Consider the following 19,023-nt stretch of genomic DNA (forward strand, 5'->3'; position numbering starts at 1 on the left):
GCCTTTTCTGCGTCTAGGGAGGCTGCCACTGCCCTAGCCTTGTGGTTTATTTGAGAAATAATACAGAAAGGTCTGCGTAGGTGAAGTGCTATGGATCGTTGAGGAATAAATCCGGATTGATCCGGATGCACCAGTCGACATATACGGCATGATGCAGGTAGACAAAATGTTTGCAAACATTTTTGTGTCTGTATTAATCAACGATAATGGTCTGTACGAGGCCATTTCAGATGCTGGTCTATATGGCTTTAGTAGCACTGTAATCACGGCATTAGAAAGCATAGGTGGTAATTGTCCGACCTGTAAGGACTCTTCCCAGTCTTTCAACAGTTTGGCTGCCAACATTTGTCGAAGTTCCTTATATAGTTCAATTCCTGTTCCAATCTGGGCCTGGAGACATCCCGGATGAGAGGGCCATAATTGCACCTGTGGTTTTCTTCTAATGTAATGGTTGAGCATTGTTTGTGCCTCAGTGGAGAGGCATGGAAGAAAGACTCCATCCAAATAATGGGATAATTCAGCATCAGTACACTGCTCAGTATTAGCATATAAGGCCTCATAATATCGTAATTCACTGTTAATCTCCTCGTGTGTAGTTGACGTGGTACCGGTTTGCCCCTTAATCCCGGTAATGTATTGTGTCCCTTCACCCCCCCACCGCCCCAGATTACACCCACCAAGAAACAGCCAGTCTATCTGCTTCCCCATATCTCTGTGCCTGGGTAGGCTGGCTCATCAGGTGGACCTCTCTATCAGCCAAGTCTCTGAATTTGTATTTATTCCCTTTAATGAGTCCCAGCAATGCTCTGTCATGTGCCATATTCATTTTCAAGTTGCCTCAAATCTGTTTCTAACCTCCTCAACTGTCTTCTAATCTCTTTCACGCTACCGGCAGTCATTGAGATAATTTCTCCCCTCAACAACACCTTGAAGGTCTCCCAGATAGTGGAGTAATGGGGTACAGACCCCTTGTTTCTCTGGAAAAAGTCCTCAATCTTATCTCGTAGCAACTCTAGCACATTTGCATCATGTAGGCATTAAGATGGCATGCTCCATGATGGTCAGGGAATGCCAGGACTTTCCCATTGTATCAGCAGCAACACTAGTGAATGATCCGAGATGGTTCTTGGGTGTATCACGCATTCTCGTACCCGCGGCATCCACACCGCAGAAACCGGGAAATAATCTATCGTGGACTGATGAATAGTAGGTGTACTTATGCACACCAGGGTTACGGTCTCTCCACACATCTACCAGCTGCATCTGCAACATAATTTGCATCACCATGCGACCCGTATTAGTCAGATCACATTGGGTACCTCTCAGTTGGTCCAAAACACAGTCCAGGATTGTATTAAAGTCGCCTCCCCAAATAATCGCGGCAGGAGACCCCCTCCCCACCCAGCATGATCTCCGATATCTGCCCAATAGAACTCTGGGTCATCGAGGTTGGGGCCATATCTATTGACCACCAGTACATCTATACCGGAGATCTTCCCTCATAGCATCACATATCTCCCTTGAGAGTCTATACATTGTTTATCCTCTTGGAAGCATAATGAACGATGCATCAGGGTCGTCACCTCCCCGGCCTGTGATGAGTAGTCACTATAAACTTAATGATCCCCTTATCCCCCCCCAACCGGGTGCAAATCCTTTACTGAGCGCCCCCTGGGTGTGGGTTTCCAGTAGCATCACTATCTCGGGACTATGGCGGTTTAAGTATGCAAGCCCTTTCCTCGCCTTAATAGGGTTATTCAGCCCACGGACATTCCATGTTAAAAAAGAAACCTTGTCACCCATAACATCCAATCTGTCTCACATAATAAACAGGTCTCACACATGTATATTGCACGGGATTCTATTCCCATGTTTGTCAGGCAACATGTCTGCACATTTCAAAATATAGCAGCACAGCTTCATTCCCCTTAAACTCCCCCAACTTTTGATAACCATACCCATCATTATCCCGAACTTGACGGATAGAAGCCACCCCCGCCCTAATCACCCCCAACTTGACAATGTGACCCAGAAATAACTGTGGAAACCTCCTGGGGATCATTGCAAACAGTCGTTGTGATCATACAACAGGTTGCCAGGAGAGTTACCGGTCACAATATATAACAGCGTTGCACACCAATATGTGTACATGTTGTAAGCGGACTCTTGCCTGTGTAGTTCAGTCGCCAACTTCGACATCCAACTCATCGTTATGTGGTCGAGGACTATGGTTCCGACCCCCGATACCGCTGCGGCAGAGGAATTGATGCTTCCACATACGCAGTGGCCCCAGATGGACGACCTCCGTGTTGGATCCTCAGCTTGGCCGGAAACATAAGGGCATATGGAACATGCCTGATTCGAATTTAGCTTCTTAACTGGAACATATGATTTCCGCAGAGCCTGCACGTTAGCTACAAAGTCCGGGTAGATGTGAATATCATGAGCCTTGTAGCGGAGCATGCCCTGTTCCCTGTCCATCCGCTTTATGAGATCCCTGTCCCGGTAATTAAGTAATCTTGCAATGATGGTACTTGGAGAAGCTCCAGGTCTAGGGACAGGTGCCCGCTCTACCCAGAATTGTGAAGAAAACTTTGCAGAGTCAAACAGCGTTTTCAACAAATCCTCGACAAAAGTCTCCATAGGACCCTTGCATGCTACCTCGTGTACTCCGATTATGCAAACTTGATTTTGCTTCGAGCGCCACTCAATATCATCACGCTTATTGCGAATTTTGTTCACCTCCATCTTCAAATTTGTTATGTCACGCTCATGTCGGTTGCCCCTATCCTCTGCTTTCCCGATTCTGGTCTCTGCCTCATTAATGCGGCCGCTTTCTTTCTCCAAGTTGGATTTTAATGAGCTAATGGTGGAAACAAAATCATCTAGCTTCATGTTCACTGCCATGAAGCCACTTTGCATTGCTTCCAAAAGATGATCTTCATGTGCATCTTTGGAGTTTGAGCCATGGTCATCATTGGCAACAGGATTCGCAGATCCCGAGGCCTTAGCCGGAGTGTTGGTGAGAGTCCATGGGCCCCTTCTTTTTCCCCCTGATCCCTTTCGTCATGTTTTCACTTTTATTGCAGGCATTGATGGTGCCCTGGAGGCTTACACGCCAAGCAATTCAAGTATCTGAGCTTCAGGGATGCCTGAGGCAGATGAGTGTAATTTCAAGGCGTCTTTAACTGGGGAAGTCACTTGATTCATCAATAATGCATTCCCACTCTAGGTTGCGGCCACAGATAAGAAAGCTGGGGGTTCGGTCCAATTCCAGCTGTGGTCAAAGGGGTGAAACACGACAGAGTGTAGCGTCTATGCTCACATCCAGACAGCCAATCATTGCAGCACAGACTGTATACGGGCACGCCGCGCCCAGCTTCGGGATGTTGTTTTAATATGGGAGAGTGCTGGCTTCTGGAGGATGTTTAAGTCATGCATTTGCTTTCAGGAAGCATTCAGAGCTGTGTTTTTACGTTGGTCGTGGCATCAGTATCAATACAGTCCAATGCTATGTGCAGGCCGGCTGGTCCGTATCCATGTGACGCTGAGGTATTAATGTACAGGATAGGTACGTAGTGTGCTTTACAGATATCGGGATATAATCTGGACCTTGACTCAGAGCAGCTGATAAAGCCACGGGGTGTTAGTGCAGCACCGGATAGGCAGTGGTTACCACATATACACTAGAGGAGCTCAGGGTAATGGCTTCCAGGGGTAAGCAGGTATCGTGATGCAAGGGCAGCAAAGTAGGTCCACCCTGCACCCACTGATGGCAGTAGAGTTCAGCACTGTACTTGAGAATGCGCCTCAGTGCGATTCAGCGCTGAGCAGTATTTTGTGCGGGCCCGCCAAATTCCAGCTGGTGTAGTAAGTGCGCTCGTAGTGTCCGCAATGGAGGCACTCAAATCAGGCAGTCATGGTATTGGATTACATTAAAGGGCTCCTCAAGTGTTTTTTAGCGTACAAATCCGACCGTGTGTTGTCAGCAATACGTATCTTCAGAGTGGACGTCCACGGGCATGTGAGGTCTCTGCAAGTGCACCACACTGTGCATGGGTGACAGTGCGCTATTGGTAGTGTGGGTTCCAGCCCTGTGCCCGCCTTACCGTCAATACCACTGAGTGTTGCCGGTTGGATCTTCTCCGCAATCGGGTTACGCGGCTCAGAGCACCGGCATGCCTGGAAGTGTCAGTTTTCCGCAACTCATCCCCACTTCGCCACACTCTTCCATGGCTTACGGCTCAGCCCTAGTAAAGCAGATCAATGCGATTATCAGATTGTAGATTCTCTGATCTGGCAGCCGCACACTGGGACAAGCGGGAATCGATTAGGTGGTGTGAATCAGGATCTTTGGTGAATCAGGATTTTTATGGGACCGGAGCTCTGACTCAGGCTGCCATCTTTCTAGCTGTTCAGCAGCGCCCCCCCCCCTTCTAGTACCCTTTTCTGACGTTTCTGATTTTCATTTGCGTTGCAGCGGCAAGGCGACTCCCTGTGAGCATCTGAGGTGAGACATCGCGTGTTGTTGGAGGCTTCTTGCAATTAAGTCAACTAAAACATTCTTTAAGCCCCTTTTGATTAACAAACTTGAGTCATCACCCTGATTTTACAACCCTAACGTAAGTGGAGACTGCAGGGAGAATTGCCTTTGATCCACTCTTCTCAATAAACACCAACACCTGTAAACCGTTGCGGCTATGGGGGGGAAACATAAGATACCATCTTAGAAGCACTGAATCCACTCCACTGAATGAGATGGAAAGAGCTCTGAATCAACAAGCAAATGTGGTAGTACGCCTGGAAAAAGGGAAAATGACCTAATTCTTCCCTCATAAGCCGGCGATAACATAGTCAGGTGGCACAATCTTGATGCACCATTACCGACTCGACAATGGTGGGAGTCAAAGAAGCCTGTAATGTAATGCTGAATGTGAAATATTTGGGTCTGTTTTAATGCAAGCCAGCACTTCTTTAATTGAAGTTTGTATCAGCTTGGAGAATGAAATACAGGTGGCAGAATGTATTCAAGGGCATCTTTGTGATCTCCTGGCTCATTTATTACACAAGATGATAATATAGAAGCAATTCTGGATAAGATTTTTCCTGAAAGCTGTTCTGCAAATGTCCCCCCTTTTCAATGATCGTTCTTCTCTACTATTTCAAGGGGAAGACTCTAGTTGCCATGATGTCTCGGATGTGAGCTCGAGTACCCCGGTTGCACTTAACATTGTGTTACAATCCGTAATTTGCCTTTCTGATGCTTGTTAATCTGCTTAGAATCACATGCTGTGCATATGGTCCGACATCCAGTGGTAACCGCGGAGTATTGCATCTAGTCGTTCGGGGATCGAAAGGGGACGTCGGCATAGGCGTGTCTGTAACACTATCCCTATCGTTAGTGTAGTGTACCCAAAATCCCTCACGCGCGGAGGTCCCTCAGATTGTTTTTTTCCACCCAGATATTTGGTCGCCCTATAGCGGAGCTCTTACATAAGAGACATTGTTTATCTTAAACCGACTTGTCGGTTATTCCCCCTTTAAGTCACTTCAACGGCAAGAACAACTTCGACGAAGACTGCGGGGGATTTGTCTACGGCAGAAGGATTTCGGTGCCTAAGATCCGGCGGCTGAAGCCTCCATGTGGCCGGGCCCTCTGGCCGGCCTTCACAGTAGGGAGTGTGGGGTCGGGGTGGCCATATCTTCGTTATCTCTTTCCTCTTTCCCCCTCTTTGCCCTCTAGGTCTGGACATCTTTGTTTACACCTTTCGCTATGGAAAGGACTCCATTTAGGTTCGGCCCTAAACGTAGGGTCAGATACCCGTGGAAGGACGAGCACTAAGTGTCATTCTCGTCTCCCCTTCGATCACGACGAGAAGCGGTATGCGGCTTGTAAACTCCTTCGGCCTAAGAGCACTGTGTAAAGCGGTGGGCCGCGTATGGTATAACGCGGGCGGAACTCTCTTCCCCCACCGCCACACCCGCTGAAAGTGACGGGGGCACCTCCGATGACCAAACATCCATTGCAGATGTTATAGACCTCGATGCGGACACTTCTAGGTCCGCCACGCTCGTCCCTGACCCTTCAAGGCCTGACGCTAGTCTCGATTCAGGGACAACACGCGGTGACAGGGGCGTACAAAGAACGCATCACACTAAACACACAAACCCTCCACCTATTCAACGGTTACGTCGAAAAAGGTGAAAGCGCCAGCAGGGCCGTCAAAAATTTCTGCGCATTCCTCTGATCGTTCAGATCAGCAGCCTCCCCCACATCCGCAGCAGCGTTTTGCGACTGGGCATTCCAAAACAAACCAGGGCGCTACCCCTAAATCAGGTTAACATGTCGAAGCGTGGACTTTCAACAGTCCCTAAAGGCCCGGTAGGCCCAAAATCTACGACTAGGCCTCAAGGCGAGAAACCTACCGCTAGGCTCTCTAACGCCACGGTAGGCAGTAAATATACCGATAGACCTTCGGACCCACTAACTCGCGCCGATTCGGCAGTGATTGAACACAGTATCGCAAGAATTACTTCAGCGGTTGGGCTGATACCTACTCCGTCGAAAAACATGGGGCAGGCCGCGGGCACATCTATAGATACCCGATGGCCCCCCGATTGTCGCAAGGAGGAGAGTCAGGAGACTCTTTCCAACACCCTGAGTGACAAATTTCGGCACCAAAGGGCGGAAGACTACGTTTTTCCACCTGTAGGCCCTTCTGGTTCCTCTAAGTGGACAAGGGAGAAATTTGAAGGGTGCATGGATCGTCCTTAAAAAAAATTATCAATTTTTTTGAACATCCTTCCCCGAAAAGATCTTGTGGAGAACCTAATCTTAAATCGGCTTCACATTTCCAAGAAGATCAGCCCTCTGGCCCCGTCCATCATGAAGACATCGTCCAGAGGACATTTACAGTGAAGATGAAGAACCTTCCTTCCTGCAGGGCTACATTGAAGACCAGGCGGATGCCACGGACAATTGGGAAGAAACCTAGCAAGTGGGGATGGACCCATGGATGCTCGCCCCAACTAGATCAGGACACTGATGTTCTGTGTCTGGATTCTCCCCCATCCACCCGTAGACGACCAAATGGCCTTCAATGCCATTTTAAGGAAGGCAGCAGATCACTTCCAAATCACTACTCAAGAAGCGGTACCCAAGCAGGACTTTGTGGAGGACATTCTCAAAGAGAAACCTCCCTCAAGCCAGGCCATTCCCCTCCTTAATTCTGTTAAAAGAAGATTGGCCCCCTCCCTGGTGTCGCCAGCTCAGACCCAGGTAGTGAACCCAAGAGTTGAAAAGCTATTTCGGACAGCGCCTTCGGACCCTCAATACATTAAAGGGCACGCCACCCCCGATTCCCTGGTAGTGACTACCACGAGGAAACGGGCAGGAGTAGCCCTTGCTACGGGGGAGGCGCCTCCGGATAAAGAATCCGAGGTTGTATGCCTTAGGTAATTGGGTTACCTCGGCTGCTGCACATACCACACGCATAGCGAATAACACTGCTGGCGAGTTATGCAGACGCTCAATGGAACCTAGTACAGGAAGGTCTTCAGGAAGTCCCAGAACCCGTCAGGTCCAGGCTTCTCACCATTGTGGCCGAAGGCAGACAAGTAAACCAGACTCTGGACACTGCTGAGACAGCAGGCAGGTGTCTGGCCCAGGGCACTTTACTCAAGCGGCACGCTTGGCTTCGTAACTCAGGTTTCAAGCCTGAGACTCAGGCCGCTCTCATCAACAAACCCATTGAAGAAACTAACCTCTTCGGAAAGGCGGTCGATGAGGCCCTGGAAACGGCCAAAAAAGAGCATGAGACTCTTAAATCCCTGGAACAGATTACTCAAAAACCTTCCCTCCAAAGGGGAGTTAATTCCCACGGGTCCTTTCGAGGGCAGTCCCGTGCAAGTCAGAACAACTATAGCATGGGAAACTTTAATGCTGGACAAACATCAGGAAGCCCCGCATACTACCCACCAAGGGGTCAGCAACACGGCAAAGCCAGAGGTAGAGGCCCCAATCCTAGAGGAGTCGCAGCCTCTGGTCAGAAATGACCTTCAGATCCAGATCCCCTCCCATGTCAACCCGGTCAGGGGGCGCTTAACATCTTTCCTCACGGCATGGGAGAGGATAACTTCAGGCCAGTGGGTCATAAAGATGGTCGCCCACGGGTACTGCTTGGAATTCGCCCAACCTCCACATTTCAGACCACCGCGCTCACGGCGCCTCTCACCGGACCATCTGGAGATCCTGAATCAAGAGGTGGAAGCGCTGCTGGGAAAGGACGCCTTAGAAGCCGTCCCTATTCTTCAGGTAAATGAGGGTATGTACTCGGTGTACTTCCTTGTATCCAAAAAGGACCTCACCATGCGCCCTGTTCTAGACCTGCGCCCATCGAACAAGTTCATAAAACCTCAAAAGGTTTGTATGGTAACGCTACAGGAGGTAATCCCACTGTTGAAACAGGGGGACTACATGGCAACATTGGACATGAAAGATGCATACTTTCATATTTCGATGTTGCCAGCGCACAGGAAATATCTAAGGTTCATGATGGAGGACAGGCATTACCAATTCAAGGTGCTCCCCTTCGGCATCGCCTCGGCGCCAAGGATGTTTACAAAGGTCTTGGCAGTAGCAGCAGCAGCACACCTGCACAGACTATCTGTCCCGGTTTACCCTTACCTCAACGACTGGCTCATAACGACTCGTACGACACATGTTTTTTTAACACCCAAAAGACTGTAGACATTCAGTTCAGTCTGGGTTTCTCGATCAATGAGAAAAATCCAATCTAGTCCCCAGTCAAATAAAAGTATTTCTGAGAGCTCTAATCCGGACGAAAGACTGCCTCGTCTTCCCCTCCAACGAGAGGGTTCAAAGCATGCAGTTTCATATGCCCCAGTATGTAGCCAGTCGGGAAGTGATGCTACGCAAGGCCATGCGACTGCTAGGAATGATGGCGTCCTGCATATACTTGGTTCCCCAGGCGCGGCTGCGCATGCGTCCCATGCAAGAGTGGCTCAACAGCCAGTGGTGTCAGGCCAGCGGACAATGGGAAGATCTGGTAGTTGTCTCGCCAGCCCTCGTTCTCTCTCTGCAGTGGTGGTCAAGAGAGAACCTCTTGAAGGGGAAAACCTTCACCACCCCTGCAGTGGAAGCCACTCTCACGACCGACGCATCTCCCACGAGGTCAGGGGGCCCCTCACCTGCTTCAGCAGACAGTGCATGGAGTTGGTCCCCACAAGTAGCGCCCAACCATATAAATTTACTGGAGCTATTAGCGATGTTCAAGGCATTAAAGGCCTTTCAGATGAAATTACAAGGGAATACAGTGCTGATTCTAACAGACAGCACTACAGCCATGTATTACCTGAACAAACAGGGGGGCACTCACTCTCCAGGGCTATCCAAGCTGTCCCAAAACATTTGGATGTGGGCTCTCAAACACAAGATGTTTCTGTTGTCCCAACATATTCCAGGGGAACTCAATCTTCCTCTGCCCATAGAATACGAATGGTGTCTGCACGAAGACGTTGTGTCCAACGTCTTTGCAGAATGGGGCTTCCCAGAGATTGACCTGTTTGCGACTCAGGGGAATGCCCAATGCCAAGACTAAGCCTCCAGGTACCCCCAGAACAGCTCCAAGGGGAACGGTCTCTGGATAACATGGTCCGGGAAATGTGTCTACGTCCCCCCCCTCCAACTCCCCTTCTGAACAAGATGCACCAGGAACCAGTTAACCATGTGGACCCACCAACCCTGGTTTGCTCATCTAATGGAAATATCCCTCTCCCCACCAGTAAAACTACCCTGCCTGTACAACATGTTATCCCAGGACAGGGGGGAGACCCTACACCCATGCCCACAAACTCTGACCTTAGCAGCCTGGCTCCTGATGTCATAGAGTCTGGACACCTACAGCTCCCTCAGAGGTGCATAGACCTACTCAGAGAAGCTAGAAAACCTAACACCCGTTATTGCTATGCCAGCAAATGGAAACAGTTGTCATCTGGTGTAATACCAAGGGTGTCAATCCCATCGATTGCTCACCCACATACATGTGCTGTACCTAACCCATTTGTTGGACACAGGGTTGGTCTTCAATTCCCTAAAGGTTCATCTGGCTGCTCTTTCAGCCTACACCACATCACAACAAAAGGTGTCGTAGTGGAAGATACCGGTGATTGAGGCCTTTATGGAAGGGCTTCAGAGGATTTATCCTCCCATTTCTCACCCAGCTCCTGGATGGGATCTAAATGTGGTTTAAACCAGGCTCATGGGATCTCCCTTTGGGCCAATGCATAAAGCAAGTCTAAAAGACCTTACTTCTAAGACAGCCTTCCTAGTGGCTATCACTTCTATCAGAGCGAACTACAGGTCCTTTCTGTTCTAGACCCCTTTGTTACAGTCCACAGGGATAAGGTAGTTCTGCGCACTCATCCCAGAGGCCTAAAATCATCTCGAAGTTCCATGTGAACCAATCGATTGAACTACCTACCTTTTTCTAGAATCCCACTAGCATGGCCGAAAGAAGCCTACACACACTAGATGTGTGCAGGTCAGTCATATTCCACCTGGAAAGAACGAAACCACCGAGAAAAACGAACCAATTTTTAGTTTCAGTGGCAGCTGGTAGAGAAGGGGATCCTGTCTCTAAATCAGCTATCTCAAGGTGGATTGTCAAATGAATCCCACTGTTACACTCTTGCTAAGAGACATGCCCTTTAAGCCTAGAGCACATTCTACTCGGGGCACTGGGGCGTCCATAGCATTAATTGCAAATGTTCCCCTAGAGTCCATTTGCAAAGCGGCAACCTGGAGTTCTGTACACACCTTTACCAAACGCTATTGCCTAGACACTCCTTCTAGGTCTGATTCTCAGGTGGGACAAGCAGTACTAAGACATCTTTTCTCTACTGTTCCTTCTCACAAGCCACCTCCAACTCCGGGTACTGCTCACTAGTCTATGCACAGCATGTGATTCTAAGCAGATCAACAAGCATCAGAAGACATGCATTACTTAACGTAATGGCATTTCTGATGATTGGATCTGCTTAGATTCACATGCGCCCTCCTTACCTCCCCATCGGTGTGGAAGGAACATAGATGTCTTACTACTTTCTCTCTTCCTGTATTCACTCACAATAGGCTTGGGCTCCCTCATGGCAGAAAAAATACAATCGGAGGGACCTCGGCGCGTGAGGGATTTTGGGTACACTACACGTCATGATAGGGATAGTGTTACAGACACGCCTATACCGACATCCCTTTTTGGTTCCCGAAAGACAAGATGCAATACTCTGCGGTTAAAACTGGATTTCGGACCATATGCACAGCATGTGAAACTAAGCAGATACAATCATCAGAAATGCTATTACGGTAGATAATGCATGTTTTATGAAACGGTTGCTCTTGAAGTATGGACAAACACTTGGAATTAACTTTAAAACCTTTTGTGAGATGACGTTCAGTTCCACCCACAACAAGGGTCAGACATTGCAGGTCTTATCTCTTGTGGAGAAAACATTAGGTGTCTAGCAAAGCTGCCAGAGGGGGCAAAAGGGGATGTTTAGAAGATCGGGAAGCCCACTTCATCGAATGCTTGTGATAATGCGTAACACTAAGACAACGATGAATTTAATTAAGTGTAAGAAACCTCAGAATATCAAAGACGGGTTCAAGTTCTCTAACACAGGGTCGCAGAAATTCCTAAGGAATATGCTGGCTGCCACTAAAAGAAGCGAACTGGGGGAAACTAGTGACGGGCCGATACAAAAAATTGTCAAGATAACTGAATACAACGTCAGAGGAGAAGTTAACTTTCAGGACGAGGTCTCTGATAACAACTTTGAAGAAAATATTACAGTAAGGACAGGCCTGTTGCGGTTTTTCTCTTTTCTCTTCATCCCAACCAACTCGGAAAAAACAGAATAGTGCACTAAACAAAGGATTAAATACCCCCTCAAGAAACATCACGACAGCCATTGACCTCACAAATATATCTGGAGGATGGAACATCAGGACGGCAGTTAAGCATTAAGAAAACCGTTGGGACGTAGATTGATCATAGCATCCTGTTGGATAACGATGGTAGGCGAGGTGTGCCTGATGAGATGCTGGGAAATACAAAGTTTAATAAATCAGCAGGTGATAGTACATAAGCAAAATGGTGCTCAGGTGACAGAAAGGGTGTCAGGGGAACAGGCTATGATAAACCTAACCTAAAGAACACTGCAACTGATTATTTTCGAATCTGTTTGCGGAAGACCTGGATGTTACATTAAATGGATGTAGACTATTGGCTCTTTTAACTACAATTCCAGAACTTTGGGACATCTGTACATCGGATATAAAATGTGTCCATCTCTTTGACCATAGGTGTTTGGGAAAATGTACAGCACATTTCCATTCTAAGTTATTTGAGAGGTTGGTGAATGACTGTCCAGAAGAAATTCTATTAAAGGGTTTCAAGAGTTATTATGCCAACCAGTCATATGCCAATTCCAAAGAGACAGAGCAAGCCAATATAACAGTAAGATGCTATTTCGAACCCAATCAACGGCGGGAAGTTGCATATGAATCAGAATCCTGAGTTGTGGATGGTTGGCTGCAACGCTCCCTACAACATCAGTATCCCAACCTGGCTTCAAGGGAAAACTGTAAAATTATAAACTGGAACTCTTGTTGCCACACCTGTTTAATGCAATCTCGGCATCTATTATCGATTTATATTTTCATTAAGTTCATTGACAGAGGTGGGTGATTTTTAGATTGTAAGAACGGTTTCAGTTATCATGCAATGTTACGAGCATCATTTTATCTGAGAGGAGTGAAGACTGATGGAGAGTTTATGGGAAAGAATACATTGGTTGTACATGAAATAGGCTTACACAATTTAGCCAAAACACCAACAGGATAAATGCTAAATTATCCAAGTGGTGGAATAATTTGACAACCCAAGAGAAAATCAGAAATTCTCGTATCAGAGGAGTTTCCTGCTGTATTGTCTAGGTTGGGTTACTTCCCGACATGAATGCGATCCCCTTAAAAAGAGCTTTTATAAACTTCAATTGCAACCATTTTGACAAGGAGATAAATATAAAGAGACACCAGCTAAGAAGGGATATTTGGAAGTTAATTAAATGCCATGATGTGACATTGGCAGAGAAAGAAAAAGTGAAAAAGATTCTCAAACAACAGTATGGAAACTGGTGGAAGCCTCATAGAATCCAAAAATATATTGGTAGGAATCAGGCATTATTAATTAAGATAATCAGGAAAGGCACCCATTCCATCTGGTGGACCCTAAATAATGAAAGCGAAATTCAATCCCATGTGCAATCTTGCTGTGTATCAGAAGAGGTCTGGGTAGACTTCTTCAATAATAAATTCAACGGAAATGGCAATAATGCCAGTTCTCTATGTACCACCAGTAGCGAGATTGTGGTCTGGACCAGTTTGTTTGATAGATCTGATATAGAAGTTATTATCAACAAACTAAACAACTCTCAATCTAGGCGCTTGGATGGCGTGACTGACTATTTATAAAAATAATCTGTTATGGTCCGAAATTCTGTTGACTCTATTCAAACATATAGCAAAGGAAGGAATTTGTCCGAGCTCCTGGTCTAAATATATCCTGTTACCAATCTACAAAAAGGGCGACAGAGGGAACCAAGCTAACTACCACCCTATTTCACTGATTGACTTTGCCTCAAAAATCTTTGGCACAATAGTACTTGGGGAACTGACATCATGGGCAGAGAAAACTCAGCGCTTTAACCCGCTGCAAACAGAGTTTCGGAAGGTGGTGGGCACCGCGCTGAGGGGTTTGGCACACTCAGCGTGTGTGGCTGATATAGGAGCCAACTTTGGTCGCACACTAGATGTGGCAGCAATAGATCTCTCCTCCCCCTTCCCGGTTGTGGCAGAAATTGACGACTTGGGGGATAGACCCAGGCTTTTTCTGGATGATTTAGATGCTATATAGGGTATACGGATAACTACACGAAGGTGAGACTAACTACTTTGGGTGAGCTACCTAGGAATATTCATTTAAGGAAGGGTGTGTCTCCTTGCCCCTACATTATTTAATCTGTATTTGGTTGACATGTGGGAGGAAAGCAAGGCTTGGGGGTGGGGGGGAAGTTACTCGCCCAAGTGGTCTGACCTGACATTAGGATGTATTGCATATGCTGATGATCTTAACCTGATGGATTATACTGGTCTTTTGTCAGTAGTTGAGGCTTACCTTATTAACAATCAGTTGCAGATTCATTCTGCCAAATCCTATGTTATGATATGTAGCACAAGCAGGAAACTTAAAAGCAATACCTGGAAATTGAATAAGGGAGCGATAATGAAAGCAGAGTCACTTTGATATTTAGGTTTTGTAGTGTCTAGTAAGAAACATCTAGGAAGACCGAAAATAAAGATTGAAGAGAAGGCTCGTTCTTGTCTCTCCCTTCTGAAGTCTGTTAAAAGTAAATGATGTGCATTCTCACTGAGTCCCCTAATTGTGTTTTCTAAACTGAAGGTTTCCGCTATAGTGCTGTACGGATTTGAGCTGATGGACATTGAAAATAGGAAATGTTTGTACACACTAGAAGGTAAAATCCTGAAGCAAGTTCTGGGCCTCACGATGCCTGTTCCTGTTAGTGTCGTTAGATTAGAATTTAGCTTGGTTTCATGGTGGTCACAGTACATTGAAAGGAGTCTTTCCTTACTTAGTAGACTTCTGCAAGCTGAAAAACCGTCTCTTGCTTTTTATTTAAACGCTCTTCTATCAAAGAACTCCAATCCCCAACTGAAAATATAGGCAGAGATGCGAATTATTTAGTGTTGTGCTAGATCTCACTGGTCTTGAATGCGATGCCGCAATGGAAAAAAAAAAAAAGGTAAAACAATGGGATAGATTGGCGGATACTCGGGACTTGAGTAGGATGACACTTTTTAAAGTAAAATAATTCCTGTACCTCCCTTTAAAGGATTTAAGAATGTATCCGATTATTTTTCCTGAAGTCAATAAGGTGATGGTCCAAGGTGACCTTAATGTATGGCAAAATGTAAGTTATAATTGGGTGGACAGGCGCATTGGTCAGAGAGCTTTAGTGACTCAATTAAAGATGTGTAGATTGTAAGGAGTTGTTTTAAAGTCTGGAGTTGTTTTTCTTTTCTTTTAGTATGTTGTATTTAAAATTGTTTTTCTTTTCATATGTTTAGCTATTTGGATATACTAAAGTGTCTAATTGTACCTTGTGTACTAAAAACAAAAAAGAACATTTTTTTTTTAAAGTGTTACCGCTACAAAATTATTTGGCAATTCTTTTGTTGCAACTTGCCAAATCGGTTTACTCGCATTCTAACAAAACCTATGAGCAGCATCTACCTTCTGCAGCTTCAAATCCTTATTCAATAATAAGAAGTACAGATAGAGGATACTTTAAAGAGGGCATTTTATGTATTGCCATTTCTGCTTGGCTCTTCTCATCCACTGCCTCCTTGTCACCCCTCACCACCACCACCACCTCCTCAGCTCTCGTCACCAGCAAATCTTTATTCTGTTGCAGCTTTCCAATCTCCTTCTCTGCCCCAGTTTCTTGGGCCTCTCATCTGGCCCATAGAGCCCTCCTCTCCTGTGCGAGTCCTGTCTCCCTCTCTTCCCAACTCCTTTTTGTCTGGCCTGTCTCTTGGTATTCAGCTGTGCCTGGTTTGTGCGCTGGACGTTTGATCATTGGCTCTCTCTGCCTGGGGGGTTCTTTCCCTGCTTGCCACACCCTGGTGAGGACACCAGTTTGTTCAGTTCAGGTAATTCTGCATAGGCCTTTGGAGTATGCCCAGGTAAGCACTCCATAAGGCATCTATAACTAATGTTACTCTGCAAATATACTTTTACAGGCAAGATGTTGCTTTCTTAATGTCCAGATCATGCATAGCTAGTTGCTGTTCAAGTAATGCACTTAATTGAACATGATGGAAAATTGAGACAATCGGAAGCGTCAACATTTCCTCCAGCCTTTGCCACATTGACACAACAAGGTCACAAACTTGCTTCGAGCACAATTGATCTCTCTGCCGGTCACCACTTTTTAAACGTAATATTTCATTCTTTGGTACTTGAAGGAAGATTATTTCATACTTTAAGCACACATCTTGCTAAAATATGCTTTCCTCTGTTGTCCACCTTGCTTAGCCAATTTCTTATGACCTCATTTCAATAAGAATTCCAATTGCCTAATCATGTGCCTCTCATACTTTGAACCATCTGCAACACTTTTCCCCCATCGTGTTTCCTGCTTGGATTATTGGTCCTTACTACCTCCTTTACAGCATTCACTGTTCTCATTGCTCGTTTCTAATCCTGTTTTATCCTTTTGGAAGTCTGGCTTCAAACCTGATGAAAATAACCTTGACGTGCATCCAGTTGTTCCTGTTGCTGGTCCCTCTGGCTTCCCTCCTGGTTGTACCCCACTTTGATGCCTAAATCTCTCCTACGCCATAAGATCATTCACCTATTGGTTGTTGAGACCTCACCTACCTTGTACTGCTCCTCTGATTTCTTGCACCCAATGAGTTGTTTCTTTCATCAAAGCATGATTTTCACTGTGTAATATATACAGCAAATCACAGTCCAAATAATGTTATTTCTTTCTCTTAACAGCAACCTACTCACCCAGTATACAACATTAGCCCTGATAAAGTGCTCCAAGCAGTGATGCATTTTCTACAAAAGCCCGTTCCTGGAATGAAAAATCCAGCTGCAGATTAGAGGCCTGGTTTCGACGAGACGTCCGCGGTGTCCGAAGTGTTATATCCGTACTGTACTGCGAGAACCTTAGCCATACTGGTGTTCTGCTGTTGGAGCGCTTTCTGCTGATTTGTAAGAGCAGTGTGTGTCCTCTGCTGTTCTAGAGGAGGGCTTAGGATGCTACTCAGACCAAAAGCCGTAACTTAGATATTAAAATATTACTGACTAATAAATGTCAAGCCTGCTTTATAGTGTGCGAGCGCGAAAGAGAACTGACTGAAATTAGTGAACGCTGGATATTTTGACATAAATAAAATAGGATACTCCTGCATTGTTATATTTACACTCTAGTAGCCTGAGTTTATTCAGCCAGGTAAACTGTTCTGCCCATACGACTTCCACCTCCATGTTCTGGCACTAAAAACATATAATGCATATTTTGTTCCAAATTGTTTTTCTCATGACGAAGAAATAGATGAGTCTTTTTGAAAAGGTATTCTATAAAAAGCCACTGTATAATATACTTAACATCTCTTAATTTTCAAAATGAGCAGAATTACACTAGGAATATGTTTTCATTGCACCTCTTTACCTTCATAGTTTTGTAATATTCATGTAAGGGTCTACTGTTGTAATCTCACTACTTTCTACCCTTATTGCCTGTAGACTGGAAATTCCACATGAAGCATGCCATTGGACAAGCTGCCCTCAGCTCAATATACTCCTTGATCAGGGCACGTGATGAAACTGGATTGTAAGGGCTTATCCTTATGGACTACTTTTGCACTATAAAAACATGTTTCACTCCAGACTCACTGCTGTTTGTGCTGTTGAAGTTATGCTGTCTGTATGGGAGGGGGTAGGGGTGGAACTGGGCAGTACAAAGCAGCAATGTAAATGTTGAGTCAGGCTTACAATCTACCTTGCCTGTACCCTGTCAGGCTCTAGTGCCATCCAGTTTCATATCTGTCTGACAACCTCCATGCAAGAAAACTTAGCTTCCCTTTCTCATATTTTAATCCTTTCTCATATTTTAATCCGGTTAATCTCTGCTGTCGTGAATAACTTGTGCTTGGAGGATTTCACTCTTCAACACTGTGTGTGCTTGTTTCTTGTGCGAGTCTCTTCCTGGACACGATGGGCACACATCTTGGGTGGGCATTGGGCACCACCACTCCTACCCTAACAGAGACTCTTAGCCTTTCAGGAAAACTTTTGGCATTTCAGCAACTTCCCTTCCACTTCTGTGCAGTGGTTTGAGGGTGTGGGACTCGTGGCCTATTGCATCTAAATAGGTCTCTATAAGCAAAAAGCACTATCCGCAACTCCATCTCATGCAGTATTGGGTCAAGTAGTGAGATTTGTAGGTTTAGTTGAACTTGATATCCTACTTTCTCTCAAAGATTTGAAGTGGTGGATGGCATAGAGGAATTTGAGGCAAGGGGTCACTTTTCCCTCAGAATTAGTCATTTGAAGAATGGATGGGGCTCACAGAGTCTGTGCAATCGTTAGTTGCTAGGTGACCTATTATCCCAAATCAACATTCTGAACAAAAGGCCCTTATTCATGCCAGCAAAGTCTTGCTTCCTATGGTTCAGCGCAAGAGTTTCCTCATGAAAATATGCCCCACCCCATGATTTTTCCCAAACCACACGGGCAAGTGCCCTCTTACCTCTGTCTACAGGCAGTAGAAATAGGGCTCGGCTGGCTGTATCGCTCAGCCATTCCTTGGTCCGGGGTGCTCCTCTTTCAGGGGAACGGGTTCAGCAATCATGTGGTATGCAAATGGGAGCTTTATGAGAAGCTGCTTTATCAGTTTCTGAAATCATTGGGTTCTCTCCAGAAATGACCTTTCTCTCCAACTTCATTTATTCTCACAATCATCGAGAACACCATCATTCAAATGGCATTCTGGAACAACAAGTTTGCTTTTTCAGGCATTCTGGCCCATATGAGGCCCCATTCTCATTTGTGTCAGAGATGAGCAGCTGCCTTAGTTGGTTGGGAAACGGGTACTAGATGAACCCCTTTGCTTGCATTATTGATCTCAATGGCTTGACTTCTGAGCTGGTGGTTTAAACACGTTAGGATTCCTAAAGAACACCTTGATGTTCTGCAGCTGATGAGGAAACATTCTCCCAGAGGACAATATATAAGCAAACCGCTTAAATTCTTCCATCGGGCCCCATCTAAGGAAACGCTGCCGTTGTCCTGCTCACTAGATGCCGGTCTGATATTTGTATCGTGTCTGGCAAGCGCCATTAACCAAGTG

At 45.9% G+C, this 19,023-nt stretch overlaps 1 protein-coding gene across 1 annotated transcript in view; it reads left to right on the forward strand.

Moving 5' to 3' along the window:
- Positions 1 to 17,094, forward strand: part of FNTB (farnesyltransferase, CAAX box, subunit beta) — a 501,476-nt gene extending 484,382 nt beyond the window's left edge. Inside the window, exon 12 of the mRNA XM_069638668.1 lies at positions 16,665 to 17,094. Within this exon, the coding sequence (XP_069494769.1) occupies positions 16,665 to 16,772 (108 nt within the window). The 3' untranslated portion in view covers positions 16,773 to 17,094. The remainder of the gene's footprint in view (positions 1 to 16,664) is intronic.
- The last annotated feature ends 1,929 nt before the right edge of the window (positions 17,095 to 19,023 follow it).

This window comes from Ambystoma mexicanum, chromosome 14 (genome assembly GCF_040938575.1).
Source record: "Ambystoma mexicanum isolate Mex_15411 chromosome 14, UKY_AmexF1_1, whole genome shotgun sequence".
Lineage (NCBI taxonomy): Eukaryota > Metazoa > Chordata > Amphibia > Caudata > Ambystomatidae > Ambystoma > Ambystoma mexicanum.